This window comes from Callithrix jacchus, chromosome 1, assembly GCF_049354715.1.
Source record: "Callithrix jacchus isolate 240 chromosome 1, calJac240_pri, whole genome shotgun sequence".
Lineage (NCBI taxonomy): Eukaryota > Metazoa > Chordata > Mammalia > Primates > Cebidae > Callithrix > Callithrix jacchus.
This window is the reverse complement of record NC_133502.1, coordinates 40,010,307-40,030,896: the sequence shown is the minus strand read 5'-3', so window position 1 is coordinate 40,030,896 and position 20,590 is coordinate 40,010,307. Positions and strand designations below refer to the sequence as shown.

Genomic DNA, 20,590 nt, shown 5'->3' with positions numbered 1-20,590 from the left:
GGGAGAATGGGTAACCTCCACACAGGCAGTGGCTCTGGCAGGGAATTTACTTTTTTCCCATGAACGCTGTAATGAAACAACACTTTGAGGATCTGCTGTGCCATCCCCTAACTTTCACATCTTGCTTTACACAACCTAGTCAATTTCTACTGCAGCTTCTAGACTCAGATCAAGCATCCCATCCTCAGACCACATTTGACACCCACTACAATGCTACCCAGTCCCTCATCCAGGCTGAGTGAAATGAGTCTTGTTTGTACTACTTTTCTTATCTATTTTTCCACTACCATATAAAATTTCTTTTTTTGTTTTTATTATTATGTTTTATTTCAATATGTTTTTGGAGATCAGGTGGTCTTTGGTTACATGGATAAGTTCTTTAGTGGTGATTTCTGAGCTTTTATTGCACCTCTCGCCTGAGCAGTGTACACTGCACCCAGAGTGTAGTCTTCTATTCCTCACCTCCCCTCGCCCTTTCCCACGAGTCCCAAAAGTCCATTGTATCATTCTTATGCCTTTGCATCCTCACAGCTCAGCTCCCACTTATGAATGAGAACATATGATGTTTGGTGTTTTGTTTTCCATTCCTGAGTTACTTCACATGGAATAATGATCTCCAGCTCTATCTAGTTTGCTGTAAATGTCATTATTTCATTCCTTTTTATGGCTCAGTAGTATTCCATGTATATATATATATCATATATATATATATATATGATATATATATATATATGATATATATATATGAGAGATATATATGTGATATATATATATGTAATATATATATGTGATATATATATGTAATATATATATGTGATATATATATGTAATATATATATGTGATATATATATGTAATATATATATGTGATATATATATATATGTAATATATATATGTGATATATATTCCATACACACACACGGAAGCTACACATATATATACACATGTGTATATATATATACATGGAATACTACTGAGCCATAAAAAGGAATGAAATACTGCTATTTATAGTATTATTTATATATATGTGTGTACATGTGTGAAATACACACATATACATATGCATGTGCATATATATGTGCATGTATATATAAACACAGAATACTATATTATACACACACACACGCACACACACACACATATACACACATACAGAGAGCTACCATTTGATCTAGCAATCCCTCAACTGGGCATCTACCTACAGGAAAAGAAGTCATAATACAAAAAAGATACTTGCACATGCATGTTTATAGTAGCACAATTTGCAATTGCAAAAGTATGGAACCAGCCCAAATGCCCACCAATGAGTGAAAATGTAATATACACACACACACAAACACACATGTATATACAGTTATGCATGTGTATGTATATATGTGTATGTGTATATATATGTATGTATATGTGTGTGTATATATGTATGCATATACATGTAAGTCAATATATGACTTCTTTTCCTCTGTCTAGATACCCAGTAATGGGTTTGCTGGATCAAATAGTGAATCTACTTTTAGTTCTTTAAGGAATCCTTGCACTATTTCCATAGAGGTTGTCCTACTTTGCATTCCCACCAGCAGTGTAAAACTATTCCCTTTTCACTACATCCATGCCATCATCTATTATTTTTTGAGTTTTTGATTATGGCTATTCTTGCAGGAATAAGGTGGTATCACATTGTGGCTTTGATCTGCATTTCCCTGATGATTAGTGATGTTGGGCATAGTTTTTTCATGTTTGTTCGCCATTTGTGTATCTTCTTTTGGGAATTGTTTTTCATGTCCTTAGCCTACTTTTTGATGGGATTTTTTTTTTCTTGCTGATTTGAGTTTCTTGTAGATTCTGCATATTGGTCCTTTGTAAGATGTATAGATTGTAAACATTTTCTCCCACTTTGTGGATTGTCTGTTTACTCTGCCAAGTATTTCTTTTGCTGTGCAGAAATATTTTAGTTAATTCCCATCTATTTTTCTTTGTTTTTGTTGCATTTGCTTTTGCACTTTCGGTCATAAATTATTTGCCTAAGCCAATGTCTAGAAGAGTTTTTCTAATGTTATCTTCTAGAATTTTTATGGTTTCAGGTCTTAGATTTAAGTCTTGATTTTTTTATAAGATTAGAGATGAGGATCTTGTTTCATTCTTCTCTGTGGCTTGCCAATTATCCCAGCACCATTTGTTGAATGGGTGTCCTTTTCCCACTTTATGCTTTTGTTTGCTTTGTAGAAGATCCGTTAGTGTAAGTATTTAGCTTCATTTCTGGGTTCTCTATTCTGTTCCACTGGTCTGTGTACCTATTTTAATACCAGTACCATGCTGTTTTGGTGACTATAGCCTCGTAGTATAGTTTGAAGTCAGGCAGTGTGATGCCTCCAGATTTGTTATTTTTGCTTAATCTTGCTTTGGCTATGCAAACTCTTTTAGGACAAGGACTATATCTTCTCCACCCCTGAATACTTGGCATCTAGCCTGGAATAGGGCTCACAAAAACTACTTGTCAAATGAGTAAATAAAAGTGGTGGAACCAGGGCTCAGATCTAAAACTTCTCACCCTAAGTCTAGTGTTTTACTCATTATATCACAGCTAATGAGTGATATAATGAGAGGTCACATCATGGTAGAAGGACCAAATACTCCATGCCATGAGATGGTAGATTTCTTATTCCTAATCTGGCTCTGTGAAAATAGAATTAGTGAAACAGTGACAAAATGGGTAGAAGTCAACATGGAGATTAAGAGACTGTACTATTAAGACTACAGTGACTCCTTCTCAAAATGCTTAACTACTACATTAAGCGCAAAAAAGTTAAAAAGTGTTAGTCCTAAAGTTAGCAAGAAGATATAGTGTTTTATTAGATTACAAATATTTATGAAATCATTCCAAGAGATACATATTTTACATAAACACATTCATATCACATCCATCAGTAAGCGTCCTTAATTCTTAATTATCTGCATCCAATTGAAAACATTTGTATTTTCTTGTGCTCTTTCTCTCCTTTACTATCTATGAGGGAGCCTGGGAAATGAAAGGGTCGAATGCAAATCTGTCAATGTGGTTGCTTCTATTTTTCTTTCTAAAGTCATCCGCAAAAGTCTCCATTGAGTAAGTTGAAAACTGGTAACAATGTACTCACATAAATATCTCTTAAATTATCTTTATTGCCTTGGATTCTATTAGGGAGAATTATTTGTGTAGCATTATATGTAGGTACAATTCAAACCATGCAGATCTTGTTTTTTTTTTTTTTTTCTTTTGGAGGTGGAGTCTTACTCTGTGGTGTCAACATGGAGACTAGAGTGCAGTAGCACATTGGCTCACTGCAATCCCCACCTCCCAGATTTCAACGATTCTCCTGCTTCAGCCTCCCGAGTAGCTGGGATTACAGGCACACACCACCATGGCTGGCTAATTTTTCTCTTTTTACTAGAGATAGGGTTTCACCATGCAGATCTTATAAAGCAGTGGTCCCCAACCTTTTTGACACCAGGGACTGGTTTCATAGAAGGCAATTTTTCCACAGACTGGTGGCAGGGGATAGTTTCAGGATGATTCGAGCACATTTATTGTGCACTTTATTTCTATTATACTCACCATAATGTAGAATCAGTGGGAACCCTGAACTTGTTTTTCTGCAACCAGATGACCCCATCTGGGGTAGACGGGAGACAGTGACAGATCATCAGGTATTCAATTCTCTTAAGGAACAGGCAATGTATATCTCCTGTATGCTCATTTCACAATCAGATTCGCACTCCTATGAGAATCTAATGCTGTGGCTGATCTGACAGGAGTTGGAACTCTGGCAGTCATACTTGCTCACATGCCCACCACTTACCTCCCGCTATGCAGCCTGGTTCATAACAGGACATGCACAGGTACCCAGGGACCCCTGTAGTAAAGACTCTAACCAAGAGCTTCTTCTCTCCCAAAAAGTAACAATATATGCCAAAAAAGCTGCAGCAATATATTTATTGCAAAGGAATTCGACATTACATTAACCTGATGAAGATATAACAATTCATGAAGCATAACTGGAGCAACATTAAAAAAAAAATCACAAATGAAAAAGAAAATTCATTTTCAAAAGACAATATCGTATCCAAGTCAGCTTAATCTCTGAACACCATAATGCAACTCTTAATGTTGATTCTAAACATCCAGGATAAAGTTTACTTTAAACTGAATAAAAGAAAGGAAAGGTGTCTTTCCCGACTTTCCCAATAGATTCCTTGGCTACCATCTGTGTATCACACCCATAAAGCAATTTTCATCAACAGACAGCAAAAAGAAAAAACCCCTCCTACAAATAGAGAAACAGGAAATCCAAGCAACAAATCAACTAGTAGCTCCCAACTGAATGGGGTAGACAGAATCAGCATTTTCTAGAACTTAGAAGTTACATTAACTCTACTAGTAAGATTTTATTGTCTTTTTAAGAAACTGCATGGATTCAAGGGCACACTGAGCTGTAACACATCATTGTATTCACACTGGGTAACAGTGGAGAGGGGTTTCAGATGTTCATCATCTGTTCATCAAAGCTTTCTGAAACCTCTAGAGCTTTATTCTTCTACTCTATAATAAATTTTCACTGTGTATAACAAACTCCCTTTGAAGAAAATTATCCCCAGATAATCCATCTGTGAAAATACAAGTACTGCAAAAAGCAGTGACGATAAATACTTTTTGAAAAGGCAAAAATGCTGCATCAACTTTCAGAGGCACTATCATAGAATCATCTCTGAAATCATCTCTGAAAAAGAGAGCCGCCTATGTACTTTGAAAATTACTTTCCTTGCCTATACCCAGCATGCATGAATGTCCTCTAATAAGCTATTTGCAGGCTGAGTAAGTGAAGAGTCAAAATGCAGAGTTGCAGGTTTTCGTTGAGCTGGGACCACTTTCCTTTTCCCTTCCAACGGATTTCAACAGCTTGTTCCTAAGCATTTCACTGTTCACAAAAATTTTCACATGAAAGGTGAAGATGATTAGAGCTTATTAGATTCTGTCAATTGGACAAAAAAAAAAAAAGTATTTCGACACAGCTTGTCAGCTTTGAAAAAAAACCAATCATAATTACATTTCCTTATACCGAATTTCAGGTACAGAGACCTAAACTAAGAACATTCCCAATTTGGTGGGAAAATGGCAAATTCTTATCATTTGGTGACTGTGGCACTGAGTACAGAGGAATTCATTCACAACTGAATGAGTTATTTAAATAAAAAGGCGGAAAGCTAATCTAGACATTTTAAGTCCTAAATTAAATTTTTCAGGTGTGATATTTTTAGTTTGAGTAATAATGCTGGTCTGGTTTGCTACAAAATTAGCAACATTCTCCTTTACCTTGAGCTGGGTAGACTCAGTCAGCCACAATGGCCTACTTTCTTTAGGTATGTTTAAAGTAATGCCTAACCAGACTGACAATGCATGTAGATGCAACATGCTCGTTGGCACAAAGCAGGCAGGGAGAAATGCCCCTACCCTCCCAAAAAACACACAGGAGCATGACTACTAATCAGTCATTTTCCTCATATAGACAATGTCAGTAGATATTAAGACAGATACACATAAAGTGACATATATGTTTCCACCTTTCCACCACTGAGTGAAACATGCTGTTCTTTGGAGAAAAAAATACATTCATTTTTTTCAAGTATATTTCAATATACAAAGATGCTCTGGCTTTGTTTCACTATAAAGACAGAAAGATTTCATGTGTCCAAGGGAAATTTCAGTTTACTTCCCTTTGGTGTGGATTTCATGAAGTTCTGACTAAAAAAATTACTCTGAATATACATCTACTCATTTTATCTGAAAGCATGAACTATGTTCATTTTATATATATATGTACATAGTAACAACAACAAAAACCAGTCTACGTATGTCCAATGGCTTAGGATTGGCATGCTCTGAGGAGCGCAAGGCCCACCTGCTGCCACTAGAAGCTCAGCACCAGTGTTGGGTGGTTCCATCACCTTCAGGGTCCAGCCTCTGGCCAGCGGCATGCAGGCTCTTCCTCTCTGTAGTATTCTAAGGAGCACTTTCTGTTGAGGCTGCGCCTCTGCCTTTATGGCTTATTTCCTATCTTGGCTTTGTTGTTAGGGTTGCAGTTTAGGTCTCTCAGCAACAGTTCACAATTGGCTAGAGCATCTGCAGGCAGCAGCTTCCGGAGTTGCTCCACTGTCTTTTGATAAGTCATTTTTTCTTGTTCCAGGGTCCGGATTAAAGACTTCATTTTGGTCTCTCTTGTCAAAAGATTTTCCAGGTTTGATTCCAAGGTCTGGATTTTAGCATGAGCTACCTGTTTGGAGAAAAAAAAAAAATCCTCCAAATCAAAAATTTGAAGTCTGGTTCATTATAATAGTAGCCAGTCCTCACACGCATTAATTTCACATTACCTAATAAAATATTATGTGAAGCAAATACTCTGAAAACCTACATGGAATGATGACTTATTAGGTTTCACAAAGATGTAACTAAGGTACTATCATGATTCATCTCCTCTCATTGAATACACTAGTAATTCAATACTAAATCAACCCTCTCACCCACAGTAGGAGTCCTTATTCTATACCCACTGGTGTTCCCCTGAGTGAGTGGGCTCTGGCCTGGCTGAAGGAGAAACAGGAGATTCCTGACACTATCCTGCAGTGCTAAAAGAGATGTTCCCTCTCTGACTGAAATACGGCATTTTCTAAACATACACTTGGGCTTTATCAGTTTTTGTAGATGTAAGGGGTGTCCAAGTAATTGGTGATGACTACCCTGAACTGCCAATTAAAAAGTCTACAACAGTTCAGAAGAATCATTATAAAACAGGTGCAATCCCACCTTCCCTCATCAGGGCAAATACTCAATCACCACTGAAATCTGCAACTAAAAATGGACAATATACCAATCATTTATTTTTCTTTTCGAAAATAGACGATGCTGTCCTTTTGTGAAGAGGAAAAAAAGATCAAAATATTCTATGACCCAGAGCCAATATAAGACAAAGTGAAGGAAGTTTAGTGTTCCAATTCTTAGGGAGCAACTAGTTTAGAGAACCCTCATTTCTAACCTGTCTCTCCTGAGTGGTCTTGACAGGTGACTCACCACACAGAAGCAGTTTCAGTGTTTTCTAGTTTGTAGCCAGGTGCAGTGTTGGGGAAATGGAGAGGAGGGGTTACGTGGAAACCAAGGAGACATTAGGCACTTAAAGTCAGGAGTCATCTCCCCTGATGACTTCAGAAGGATCACCTGCTAGCCTCTGTCTCATGATCACTCTTAAGCCCTGCCCCCTCAGGGCATCAGGGCATGGCTACCCAGCACACATCATACAGGTGGCAAACAGAATATTACTTTGTAAGAAATTGCTTATTGCATGTATAAGTGCGTGCTTAGAGACAGATATGTAGTATTTTATATTCCCAAATAATTGTGAACTCCCTGATGGCAGTAAGGATGCACTAATATTACATAGGAATGATGTATTAATATCACATGTATTAATATTCAATTTACCTAGACACGTCTCCCTCTCTTTCAATTTCCATTTTAGTCTAGACAACTGTCATCATCCCCAATAGATTTTCACAAATGACTTTTAGCAGGCCTCCTTACCTTCTCTCCCTGTCCTCGTCAAGGTTCCTGGATTGATCTTTCTGCAGCATGGCTCAAAAACTTTGAGAGATTTCCCTCTTGACAGGATTAAAGCCATATTCTTTGGCTTGACACCAAAAGTCACTTACAATTCTGCCTCCATCATGTTTACCATACCTTTCCCCAACATCTATCTTAAACTGACACCAGGCTAACTCTGCTGCTCTGACATGTCCTCCTTATTCATGCCACCCTCCTAACCAGCCTGACTGAAGACCATCCTCACTCATTTCTTCCACCAAACCTCCAGATTCCAGCTCAAAAAGTTTTCTACATTCAATTCCTCCTCCCTTGAACTTAACCGAATATGTATAACATGCAATAAGTATTTTAAAAGATTCCACTTTGAACTGCCATTTAGCTATTTTGTGAGGGTGAATTTTTTTCCAAGTAATGTTTAATTTAACATGTCAACTGCAACCCCAAAGCACTTGGACAGTCTGCTCCATGGGCTCTTGGTCAGCAATGGTTCATTCCACATACACATCCTATCATTCCTGAGGTAGTTCTGTGTATACAGGAGGCATTAAAGAACTTCTTTGCTCAAATCTTTATTTCTTTACCTGTAATTTTTCTAGGAGGTCCATGTTTTGTCTTTTCAGTTGGCTATTGGCCCTCTCCAGCTTCTCCAAAGGTTCAGTATCCTCACAGGCATATGAAGATTCCTGAAGCTCATCCTGTAGCACATGATACTCCACCTCATAGGCATGCAACTGCTTAGAAATATCCATCTCAAAAACCTGCCATGAAAGCAGCGTGGGTTATGCTAGCCTTTGGTATGTATTAACAAGATACAGCTTGTGTATGATCTTGATATATTTCATGTATATTTCCAAATACTTATTAATGAAGAACATTAAAGCATAAAAAAGGGGGAAAAAACCAGGTGTGACCGTCAATACAAGAATAAATTAGATATAGCTTACACGTCAACATAAAAACAAATAGCTCTTTCTGGGAAAGAATACATTTTTTCTTTAAAAACAGAACAGATTATTTCTATACAATTGAAACAGTCTCATGAAGCCAAGTCACTAGAATAAATTAACATCCAAGAATATTTTGCAGCCAAGATATTCATAATCTAGTAACTGTCTCCCAAAATGTAGTATACTAGATAAACAATATTAGTTATTGAGTAATTATTATATTGGAGATAATCTCTGATCAGTAAGCAAATTGCATAGGGTATTACTGTAATAAACCAAAAGCATTTCTAATTTATCTGCCAATGGAGCAGAAAGATTTTAATAAAACTTTTCATCCATTTGCTATTCCCTATAAGCCTCTTAAGTGTCATTTACATATTGTACCACATAGAGAATCCTCAAAATTGCACATCGTGAGCACTGTCCAGGGCGGAAAGGTTTAATTAGGGCTATTACTGCTCTCCCATATCACCATTAAACAGGAAGATAGTTCGCTTTGAAGCTAGAGGACAGTTACTACAAACTTCCTAGGGGAAGGAGAGACAGCAGCCTGATGACTACATTAAACAAGCAATGGTGTCTACACCAACACTGAAAAGAGAAAAGAAACCACAAAAACCTGACTTACTCTACTAATTACTACTAGAGATACTAAAACATTTGAATTTTAGTAAGAGAATTTCTAGACTAACTGGTCATCCTCAAATAACCATCATCTTTTCCTTACCTAGTGGGTATGGATACAATGGATTATTACACAACCATTAAAAATGATAATATGGATTTATGTGTATTGGGAAAAAATCTAATATGCTATATTTTTCAAATTATAAATGAGGTTCCACAATAGCATATAGAATATGATTTCATTCAGGTATAACTATATACATTTTTTATGTATATATAAGCAAAGAAATATGTAGTAGAAAGTTTCACAGGTTATCTCTAGATGTTGAGATTTGTAGTTATTTTTATTTTCTTCTTTGCAGTTTTCTGCATTATTTGCATTTTTCCAGTATCCATAAAGTTCATCAAAGTTTCCCTTAATATCAGCATTTCAATCCACAGTAATCAACTCTAATTGTTAGGAAATTATCTCTAATATCAAGTTCGAATTGACCTGCCTATAAATTCTACTCATTAATCCTAATAGTAATCTGTAAAGCCAGGTGACTTCCTCATTAATTTTAGAAGGGAGGTGATATCTGACTTCAAATCTCAAAGGCATAATATCTGATTCCTTTCCAGTCAAGAGAGCTATTTCTGAAAAATTAATAAACAAGTTACTATATAAGTAAAAGCTATACTTTTCAGCTTATAGGGCATTTTTAACAAATACAAACTATTAATAGATATTTATGATTTAGACTCCATGTAATAGAAAGAAAATTTTATATGATTTAATATAATAAGAGTTCATAAAGAATTACAGGATACAAATTACTTTAATATATTGCTTATATTTTCTCCTAAAATAATATAAAACTAAAACAGAATCTATTTTTGTTATTCCCATTTTGTAGAGGAAGAGGGTGAGACTCAGAGAAGCTGTAACTTGCGCAAACCTCTCAGATCAGTATTATCCCATCCTGGAACTCGTGCAGTACTGTCCTGATCTGGACAACTAGAATTTAGATGATTAGGCTGATGTGTGCAAGCCAAACAACCAATTAAAGAGCTAGAAGTACAGAACTGGAAAAAACCACCTTGAACTTCATATGGAACCAAAAGAGAGCCTGCATAGCCAAGTCAATTCTAAGCAAAAAGAACACAGCGGGGGGCATCACACTACCAGATTTCAAACTATACTATAAGGCTACAGTAATCAAAACAGCATGGTACTGGTACCAAAACAGATATATAGATCAATGGAACAGAACAGAGGCATCAGAGGCAACACAACATAGCTACAACCATACAATCTTTGATAAACCTGACAAAAACAAGCAATGGGGAAAGGACTCCCTGTTCAACAAATGGTGTCGGGAAAACTGGCTAGCCATGTGTAGAAAGCAGAAACTGGACCCCTTCCTGACACCTTACACCAAAATTAACTCCAGATGGATTAAAGACTTAAACATAAGACCCGGCACCATAAAAACCCTAGAAGGAAATCTAGGCAAAACCATCCAGGACATAGAAGTAGGCAAGGACTTCATGAACAAAACACCAAAAGCATTGGCAACAAAAGCCAAAATAGACAAATGGGACCTAATGAAACTCCACAGCTTCTGCACAGCAAAAGAAACAGTCTCTAGTGTGAATCGGCAACCAACAGAATGGGAAAAAGTTTTTGCAGTTTACCCATCTGACAAAGGGCTGATATCCAGAATTTACAAAGAACTCAAACAGATTTACAGGAAAAAAACAAACAAGCCCATTCAAAAGTGGGCAAAGGATATGAACAGACACTTTACGAAAGAAGACATATATGAGGCCAACAATCATGAAAAAATGCTCATCGTCACTGGTCATCAGAGAGATGCAAATCAAAACCACATTGAGATACCATCTCACGCCAGTTAGAATGGCAATCATTAAAAAATCTGGAGACAACAGATGCTGGAGAGGATGTGGAGAAAAAGGAACACTTTTACACTGTTGGTGGGAGTGTAAATTAGTCCAACCATTGTGGAAGACGGTGTGGCGATTCCTCAAGGCCTTAGAAATAGAAATCCCATTTGACCCAGCAATCCCATTACTGGGTATATATCCAAAGGACTATAAATCGTTCTACTACAAGGACACATGCATACGAATGTTCATTGCAGCACTGTTTACAATAGCAAAGACCTGGAATCAACCCAAATGCCCATCGATGATAGACTGGATTGGGAAAATGTGGCACATATACACCATGGAATATTATGCAGCAATCAGAAATGATGAGTTCGTGTCGTTTATAGGGACATGGATGAATCTGGAGAACATCATTCTCAGCAAACTGACACAAGAACAGAAAATGAAACACCGCATATTCTCACTCATAGGCGGGTGATGAAAAATGAGAACACATGGACACAGAGAGGGGAGTACTAAACACCGGGGTCTATAGGGGGAAAAGGGGAGGGCCAGTGGGAGGGGGAGGTGGGGAGGGATTGCCAGGGGAGAAATACCAAATGTGGGTGAAGGGGAGAAAGCAAACAAAACACACTGCCCTGTGTGTACCTATGCAACTGTATTGCATGCTCTGCACATATACCCCAAAACCTAAAATGCAATAAAAAAAATAAATAAATAAAGAGCTAGAAGTAGATCCAAACCCAATATCTTCTAATTTCAAAGCATGTACTCTTGCTACGTGTCCTCTTCGTGTATGTTAATTACAACATAATTATCGATATAACAAAGGCAAGTAGATTTCATTTTATTTTCAGGCCTTCCTCACTCTGTCGGTTCTATCTTCAGTTTTAGCATTGGTTTATATTGGAAGGATTCCTGAAAAACTCATCACGTAGCACTAAACCATATTTCCTGTGCATAGCCAGATAGACAACGACACAATGTGGAAATTTTACAATAGACTCCTTTCTCAATAAAATGTATCTGATCAAAGTTTTTTTAAAAGCTTTAAAAAACTGTACATGTCAAGCAAAGCTACGTTTTTATGCTAAAGCATTTAATATATATTCAGTTAAAAAATGCTATATAATGATATTAGCATTTAAATCATACCTGGGTAATAATTTTTTCCATTTCAGAGGTATTCATATCAGGTAGCGTGCTTTTAAGAAACTCAACAATATTTTCAAAGCTTTCACATTCCATTATAAGTGTCTCTTGGCTGCTCAGTAGGCTGAGTGCAACCTTAAATATAACTTCAGTTCCCTGAAGAAAAATAATATCTAAAAGAAGAGATATAATTTCCATGATCAAAAGTATGCATCCACTCTTGTGAAAAGCATGCTATCCGTGCTAAAGGTTTTTGTTTACTTGTTTTATGTATTTTGCAAAACAAAACTAGTCAAAAGCATCTAGCTTTTTTAAGAATAAAAAAGTAATATAACTAAACATATAAGCAGATGTTTTAATATTCCTCTTACTTAAGAATCTCAGATAAAGCCAGAGTAAAAAAGGACAAAGTATATACCTCTTTCCATGTACTACCTGTAATTTTTAATGCCAAATTTAATAGCAACAAAGTAAACCTCAAGGACAGTTATTCAACTGATATTTAGATTTTTCTTCACAACAGGAATACAGAAACAAATTTACATAACAAATTAGTATTTTTCCAACTCTCATTACCATAATAAAAAGTAAATGAACCAGCTATGTAATTAAATCTATACCATACCAGGAAATTAAAAAAAAAAAAAACCTTAAAAGAAAAATTTAAACAAATAACAACAAACATATAACCTCAATCAGAAGAGAAAAATAAGAGGTACCCTAACTCTAAGCCCTGCTTTCTTACAAATACAAACAGGCAATACTTTTCAAAAGTATCAAGTACTAGGCTGGGCATGGTGGCTCATGCCTGTAATCCCAATACTTTGGGAGGCTGAGGCGGGTGGATCGCTTAAGGCCAGGAGTTCGAGATCAGCCTGGTCAACATGGTGAAACCCTGTCTCTACAAAAAATTCAAAAATTAGCCAGGTGTGGTGGCACGTGCCTGTAGTCTTAGCTACAGGCTAAGGCAGGAGAATCGCTTGAACCCAGAAGGCAGGGGTTGCAGTAAACTGATATCATGCTACTGCACTCCAGCCTGGGCAACAGAGCAAGACTCGGTCTCAGATAAATAACAAAAGAAAGAAAGAAAAGTATCAAGTACTTTTGTATGAAAGTTTCTCTCAATCTATGTCATTCTTTAATCAATAATATACAACAGGGAGTTCTTAATGAAGAGAGAACCATAAATCTTTATTTTGAACATAGTAATTCTTCTTGTCCATGCATCTTTCCATTTTCTGCCACTCTCTATTCTTTTATAAATTCAAACAAGAGAGGTGAATAGCTATTGGACAGCCAACAGCATCATTTCTAATCTCGTAACAAAAAACTGATACTGAGGACATTTGTCTCTTGAACTCTTGATATCAAGCTTCCAAGGGTAAGTCAAAGACAGATGTCCTGAAACATTTTGATTTGCTAGACTATTCTCTAGAAGAAAACACATAAACAAAAGGATTTATAGAAAACCCATTAACAGGAACGCAAGCTCCAGAGAAAATGTCAGTGTAGAAAAGCAATAGTGTATATTCAATAAACAAAAAAAAATGTGGTGAACATTTGATTCAGTGCATTTTAAGTTTACTCTTCTGCTACACTTTATAAATTGTAGTATCGCTAATGCAGTGTTCAACTTTCAAACCACAGCCCTTTATAAGAAAGATATTGTATGTTGTAATCTGGTATATACATATATTACACATATATCCTCAAAACAAGTTTCTCCCAACAATATATTTCCTTACTATTTGTAATATTCCCTAATATCTTCACCGTAGGCTCTTCTGTTCCATTTTTTCAAACACTGGCAGTGACCTACAATTGAGCCAATACTCACAATTTGACAAAAAGCTCCAATTGAGCAGAAGTGCAGTTGTGAGTGGATACTGACTGCTCTGACCATGGCTACTAAATAGATGAACAGAACATAAAAATTAGAGGAGCCCTTTCTAAGGCTATTGAGGTTCTAAATGACATCATTAGAACCAACCTCTGATGAATAGTTGGTGGTGGTGGTTGTTTTACTTTTTGCTTTTTAAATAACAGAAAAATACAAAGACTTGTGAATAGACTTAAGGGCCTCCAAAGGGAACATAAATCATGTTACACTCTCTTCTTATTCCCAATGCCAAACACTGTGATTAGAGCAGGCAGTTCGTAACTGGGCTCTACTAACTGTACTTAGTGTTTTTCCCTGAGCCACCAGTCTTAGAGACTGTTCCCAAGCCTGCATCAGCATGAAAGAAGAGTTACATAAGCAATGAAACAGGAAGTAAAGTTATCCTGTTAACAACAAAAAAATCAGACTAAGAAATGCCATTAGAAACAATGTTGATACACGTACTTCCATTGACCCAGTTAAAAAACATGTTTCTTTGTGTTTTTGAATGCAAGATGAAGACGATAATCTGGGTAGAAATACGTATATAAAAATCTGGAAAATTATAGAGTCTGTCCCTAGCCCAGATTTTAGAAGTATACCCTCTGATTTTTAAGCATAAATGAAAGTAAGAGCTCCATTACAACTTACTCAAATACAGGAGCCTAATTCCTCTTTCCCTTTTAATTTCAATTTTATGTAAGACAAATATGGTTTTAAATTACTAACAGAATAGAGCCAGGCACGTTTATTAAATTCCACCAGCAATTTGCTATTCTGTGTAACACATGAGAAAACAATATAGGAGCACTATGTGTATTCTGATGTAAACTCAGAATAATGGCATTTTAGGACTTGTGACCAAAAATCAAACCAAGTGTGTAACTCGACCATGGATCTGAATAAACTTGTCCTTGCTTCTGGAAAAAAAAAGAAAGAAAGAAAAAAAAAAAGAAGTGGCTCGAAGTAGAAATATAGTCCTTGGAATAAATAACACTGTTCATTTAATTACATATATCTCTTACCAAAAACTCTGGCTACAAATCCTAATGAAAACTGAGAGGCAAACAACGTGAGGAACCAGGGGGCAGCATAAAGACTGGGGCTGATTTCATTTTCTTCAAGGTGATTGTAGAGATCTCTGTGATAGTCATGAAGGAGCCTGGACAGCTGGTACATTTGAATCTAAAGTTAATTTGGAGAAGAAAAAATAAAATATTACACATTTATTTGCATGTACATCAAATACATGGATTTTAACTTATTATTCTAATATTTAATAACAAATTCACATATATAAATACAAGTAGTACTACTTTATTTTTATGATTTTAAAGTTGACACTAAAATCCAAGTTCACTTAACTGAAGTCATAAAGCAAGTCACTGAAAGTCCATTTGAAAAGACTGAGCAAGTTTCTTTATCATGTGTGTTTGGGTATCACGTATATACTGATAAATTGATATTTTTCTTCTGTGGCATTGCTTTTGGAATTTAATGAGAACTGCCCTGGCTCAGGAATCTCATAGAAGATCCTTTCTAATTTCAGACTAATTCCAGAAGAGCCTCCATTCTAAAGAATCTACTATGTTCAATGCAGAAGCTTATTTCTATTTGCTGGGACTAGCATGTGATTTATGAAAGAGTTCTGGCTCTCCAGACAATCTGCACCATAAGGACAGAATTAAAGCTTAAAATGTTCCAGGGTCAGAAGCCTGAGACTTTATTTCTAATATATAAGTTATTCCAGCAGCATATTTTTCATGACAAATAGGTTAAAGCAAAAAGTGTGGTTGTTTCTAGAACTAAAAGAAAAAATTATTTCATTTGGCTATTGAGTTGATTACTGGCATTTAAAAAAAATCATAAAAACAGCATCCAGAAACTTTCAAACTCTTACATCTGTAATACTAAAGATAAAGGAGTAGTAACAAACAAATTCCTGAATTGTGTTTTAATTAAATTTTCATCCACACAGTTAACAGATAAGTGGTGGTTCCCTGATCAGTTATATAAGCTTGATATTTTGGTGTAAAAATGTATAAAATGTTTTATTAAATTTTTATTAAATCTAGCAGAACTTCTTTCACCAGAAGAAATTATTAAAACATCACTCTTAAGTATCTCTATGACAATACATAAAAATAAACAATTATGTTGCGAATTCAACAATTATTTCTAGAATATAGAACTAAAACTCAACAGAATCCTTTAGAAAAAAATCAAGGACTATACATAAATACAAAAAATTATTTGTTCAATCCTTATCCACAACAATATCTTTGGAAACTCAGTTTCCATACAAACTATAAATAAAAGGGAATTAAAGAGCCACAGGAAGTCGTAGCTATAAAATAAGAAGCTTAGCTGGAGGCATACAGAAAGGTTCTTTTTTTTTTTTTAATGAGATTATCTCAACAAGTCATGTTGGGAAAAAAAATCATGCATTTCCTTTAGATCATTTACATTGTAGAAACCAGAAATTCTGAGCATCTGTCAGAAGAATAATCAGTATTTTGGTAAGCACAAAAATCAAAAATGTCTCATTAGCAGCATAAAAAGAAAGCACATCATCAAAAGCACACTGTTCCTGTTCACTTGTGATTATACAAAGAAGCAATACTTCAACATTTAATTTTTTTAAAGAGAATCCTATTCCCCCTCCCTCCTACCCTACATTCTCAACTGGGGGTTAAGAGGGTTTCTTCCAACAAGAGATATTTGGGCAAATAAGAACACAATTCAGGTTTCCTTCAAAGAAAGCTTTAATGATAAAATTCTATTTGCTAAGAACAAATAATTCTTCAATTCTACCTTATAGATACCAAGGCAAACCTTCAGATTAAAGAGCCATAACTGGAGGGAAAAGATGCAGAGACAGAGATAAGGGTAGCAGAGAGAAGATAAAGAAAAGGGGAGACCAAAGGCTTCAGAGGAAAAGATATGATGCCTTTAACACGGAAAGCAGCAGAAACAAATGTGATGAGATATAGATATTTAAAGTTGAAAAAGACCTCAACCCCCACATTTTACAGATAAGGTAACTGAAGCAGAGAGCCTGGAGTATCTGAGCCACCAACAGAGAAGCAAGAAATCAAAAATCTTATGGAGTGAGTCCAAGGCCACTGGAAGAGGCATTTCAGCACACTTCCAAACATCCTAGTGGCTAGACCCAGACACTATCTCCTGCTCCTGAAGTTGGAAAAGTGTTATACTTTACTTTAAAAAGCAAAAGGACCCATTTTCCCAGAATAAGGTCCCCAATACTGTGGCCTATAGCAACGCTGTCACCAAAGATTTTTAAACACCTGCATCTTCAAAATTATAGACATAAAATATTTCTTGGTACTTACAGGCCATATTAAATAAATGTATAAATCCCATTAACATGAATTTTTGTAATGTCAAATTGATGAAGGATTTTTAAGCTGAAAACTGTATTTTTAAACTGATAGCTATATCTTTTTACCTATGGACCCAAATTAAACACTACGTTCACAGGTACTTCCCTATATCTTGGAAATTCTAATAATAGCTACCAAATTGTTATTTCTGAAAATCAGAATTACTTAATTCCTTATAAGAGCGTCTGATTCCTATCTGATATTAAGATACAGGTGGCTGGGTGCAGTGGCTCACACCTATAATCCCAGCACTTTGGGAGACTGAGGTGGGTGGATCAGGAGTTTGAGACAAGTCTGGCCAACATAATAAAACCCCATCTCCACTAAAAATACAAAAAATTAGGAGGGCATGGTGGTGCATGCCTGTAATCCCAGCTACTCAGGAGGCTGAGGCAAGATAATTGCTTGAACCCAAGAAGCGGAGGTTGCAGTGAGCCAAGATCATGCCACCACTCTAGCCTGGGCGACAGAGCAAGATACTGTCTCAAAAAAAAACAAAACAAAAGATACAAATAAACTGTTTAGAAATTTTTAAAAAAAACCTTCCACATTTATTATTTGACTTGTTAAACCTATGACTAGTCATCAATGAGGAATCAAATCATATGAACTCACACCAGAAAACCGAATGTTGATAGCAAAGCCCTATCGACCCAGCCAAAATGTTACTGTGAGAAAGTAAGAAAAATGGAATGCTTTATCTCCATTCACACTCTCAAAAATATCAGTTACTATAATGCTCAGAGTAAAAACACAATTCTTTTTTGTTATGTATTGGCAATTGAGATATTAAAGCCAAAACTCATCTCTGGGAACCAGGAAAAACACTATTATTTTAAAAGCGTCTTTAAAGTATTACTTCTTATCTAAAGCATAATATTATGATGAACTGGGAGTCATGCATACTTCATTTCAAGGGAGGAAAAACCTGAAAATCCTCTTTAAAGTCTTCTTTTATAGTTTTACATTTGTAACCACTGAAAGCTTTAAATTGCCAGGCAGTGATTGTTTCAGATAAATATTTGTAGACAAAATTTTAACTGTTTATTAGCAACCAACCCACTGAGAGAAGTGATAAACTAGGAGAGCAATGCGTAAACAGGGAGTCTGAAGTAAGCTAAAGACAGTCGTGGCAGTTAATACCCCACTCAAAATAACTGAAAAATCTTAATGGTGCTACTTCAGAGCCTGCTCAGAACAGACTCAATGGCTCATGGCTATAATCCCAACACTCTGGGAGGCTGAGGTGTGCAGATCACCTGAGGTCAGCAGTTTAAGACCAGCCTGCCCAACACGGTGAAACCCTGTCTCTACTAGAAATACAAAAAAAAAAAAAATTAGCCAGGCATGGTGGCACCTGCTAGTAATCCCAGCTACTCAGGAGGCTGAGGCAGGAGAATCGCTTTAACCCGGGAGGCAGAGATTGCAGTGAGCTGAGATCGCACCACTGCACTCCAGCCTGAGTGTCAAAGCAAGACACCATCACACACTCACACCCACACACTCACACACATACACACACACACACACACACACACAAACAGAATGAAAAAGCACCACTGGCTTTCACACATTTCCTTTATAAAAGCCTATCTTACATGAAGATGAAGGAGGAGAGATATGACAGGTTCAAAAAGAACCATAACCTGATATCTGCTATTTGTGCACTCAGAAGTAAAAGGATAAAGACATTTTCACATTGTAAACAAAAGATCTATGAGCCTTTTCAATTGACAAGTGGAGGAGAAGTGAATAAAGAATGCCTGGTACCTTCTCCATGTAACCCATAGACTTAGGGCATAAATTGGGTCCTCATCACCTTCCATCCTTCCTTAAATTACTTATTTACTCACTTCAGGAATTTTATGGAAAAGGTTTCCTGCCTAGGGGCCTCATACACTTAGAAGTTTACCTACATAGCAAATCCCACGCTAAGTGAATTAAAACTTTCCCCAGTATTTACCCAACTTCTAAGACACTGGGTCTAAATTTCTTTAAATCTGAACTGTCATAATTGAGAAGAGGGCCCAGATTTCTGGTAATAGTCTCACACCTTCCTTGAGGAGGACAAGTGCCTCACCTGCAGCGACATCATGTCAGGTCTGTACTGCTTGCGGAAGCCAAGGTCATACATGAGGAATTTCAGCATTTCAAAGGCTTGCTCTTCACTCATGTGCAGAAGCAGGACTCCAGCCACGAAGCTGATCCCCTGACAGTAACCCACTTCTTTGTCCAGCAAAGAATAGGCTTTCAGGAGGTTAAACAGCGACAGCTGCCCTGCCCCAAGCTGTACTGAAAAGTAAGGGTGAGTAGGAAATGTCCTTCCTGCAGAGGAAAAGAAGAAAAAGAGTTTTTGAAATGTCCTCATTCCTTGGAGACCACAGTGAAATCACAATTCAGTGACCTCCAAGAATAAATGAACACTCTTTCCCAAACCAGTGAGAGCTGCTTCAAGTTGCCATGTAAGGTCTCTCTCTCTCGTCCCCAGTCCTGTCAGGCTACCATAACATCTTCACATATATTACATGGGAGGAAATATTTTATGCTAACCAGTACTTCTTTCTAGCATGCGTGTGTGCGCGCGCACACACACACACACACACACAATTAAATAAAAATCTACAAACTGATGACATACTCAGGAGAGATACCAAAAATATGAAATATAAAATTTATTCTGACTATAAAGCAAGGTAAATTCTAAATTCACATAAAGACTACCTTCTAAATGCAACCAGAAGCCTAGAAGAGAGATTATTTAAAAGAAAATCTTTGTAGTCTATAAAGATTTGTTTCTGCTGTTCTTGCAATAAGACACTGGAGGGACTTTTTGGGTTTGTTTGGCTTTACATTCAGATCATCATTCAGAAGAAAACTTCTTTTTCAAATATCTTTTGCTCTCTGCTCTTCAGATTCCTCCATGTGCCATGTAAACCACTTTTCTCTTTTCAATATCTAAAAATATCAAGGAAACTAAAGGGTCATTTTCAAATAAAGTCCCCTCTAAAATTTACTTCTGGGTATAAAATTCCCACAGAGACACTCGAGCTGGCAGTGTGAGTCC

The 20,590-nt window shown here is 36.5% G+C and overlaps 1 protein-coding gene across 17 annotated transcripts in view; it reads right to left on the bottom strand.

Moving 5' to 3' along the window:
• Positions 1-3,953: 3,953 nt before the first annotated feature.
• Positions 3,954-20,590, bottom strand: part of TBC1D4 (TBC1 domain family member 4) — a 179,956-nt gene continuing 163,319 nt past the window's right edge. For all 17 annotated transcript variants that reach the window (XM_054252393.2, XM_008981661.5, XM_078346490.1 and 14 more), the window contains 5 exons: positions 19,607-19,851; positions 15,148-15,307; positions 12,247-12,416; positions 8,206-8,382; positions 3,954-6,302 (listed from right to left, as the gene is read on the bottom strand). In XM_054252393.2, coding sequence (XP_054108368.1) covers positions 6,069-6,302; positions 8,206-8,382; positions 12,247-12,416; positions 15,148-15,307; positions 19,607-19,851 — 986 coding nt within the window. In that variant the 3' untranslated portion in view covers positions 3,954-6,068. The remainder of the gene's footprint in view (positions 6,303-8,205; positions 8,383-12,246; positions 12,417-15,147; positions 15,308-19,606; positions 19,852-20,590) is intronic.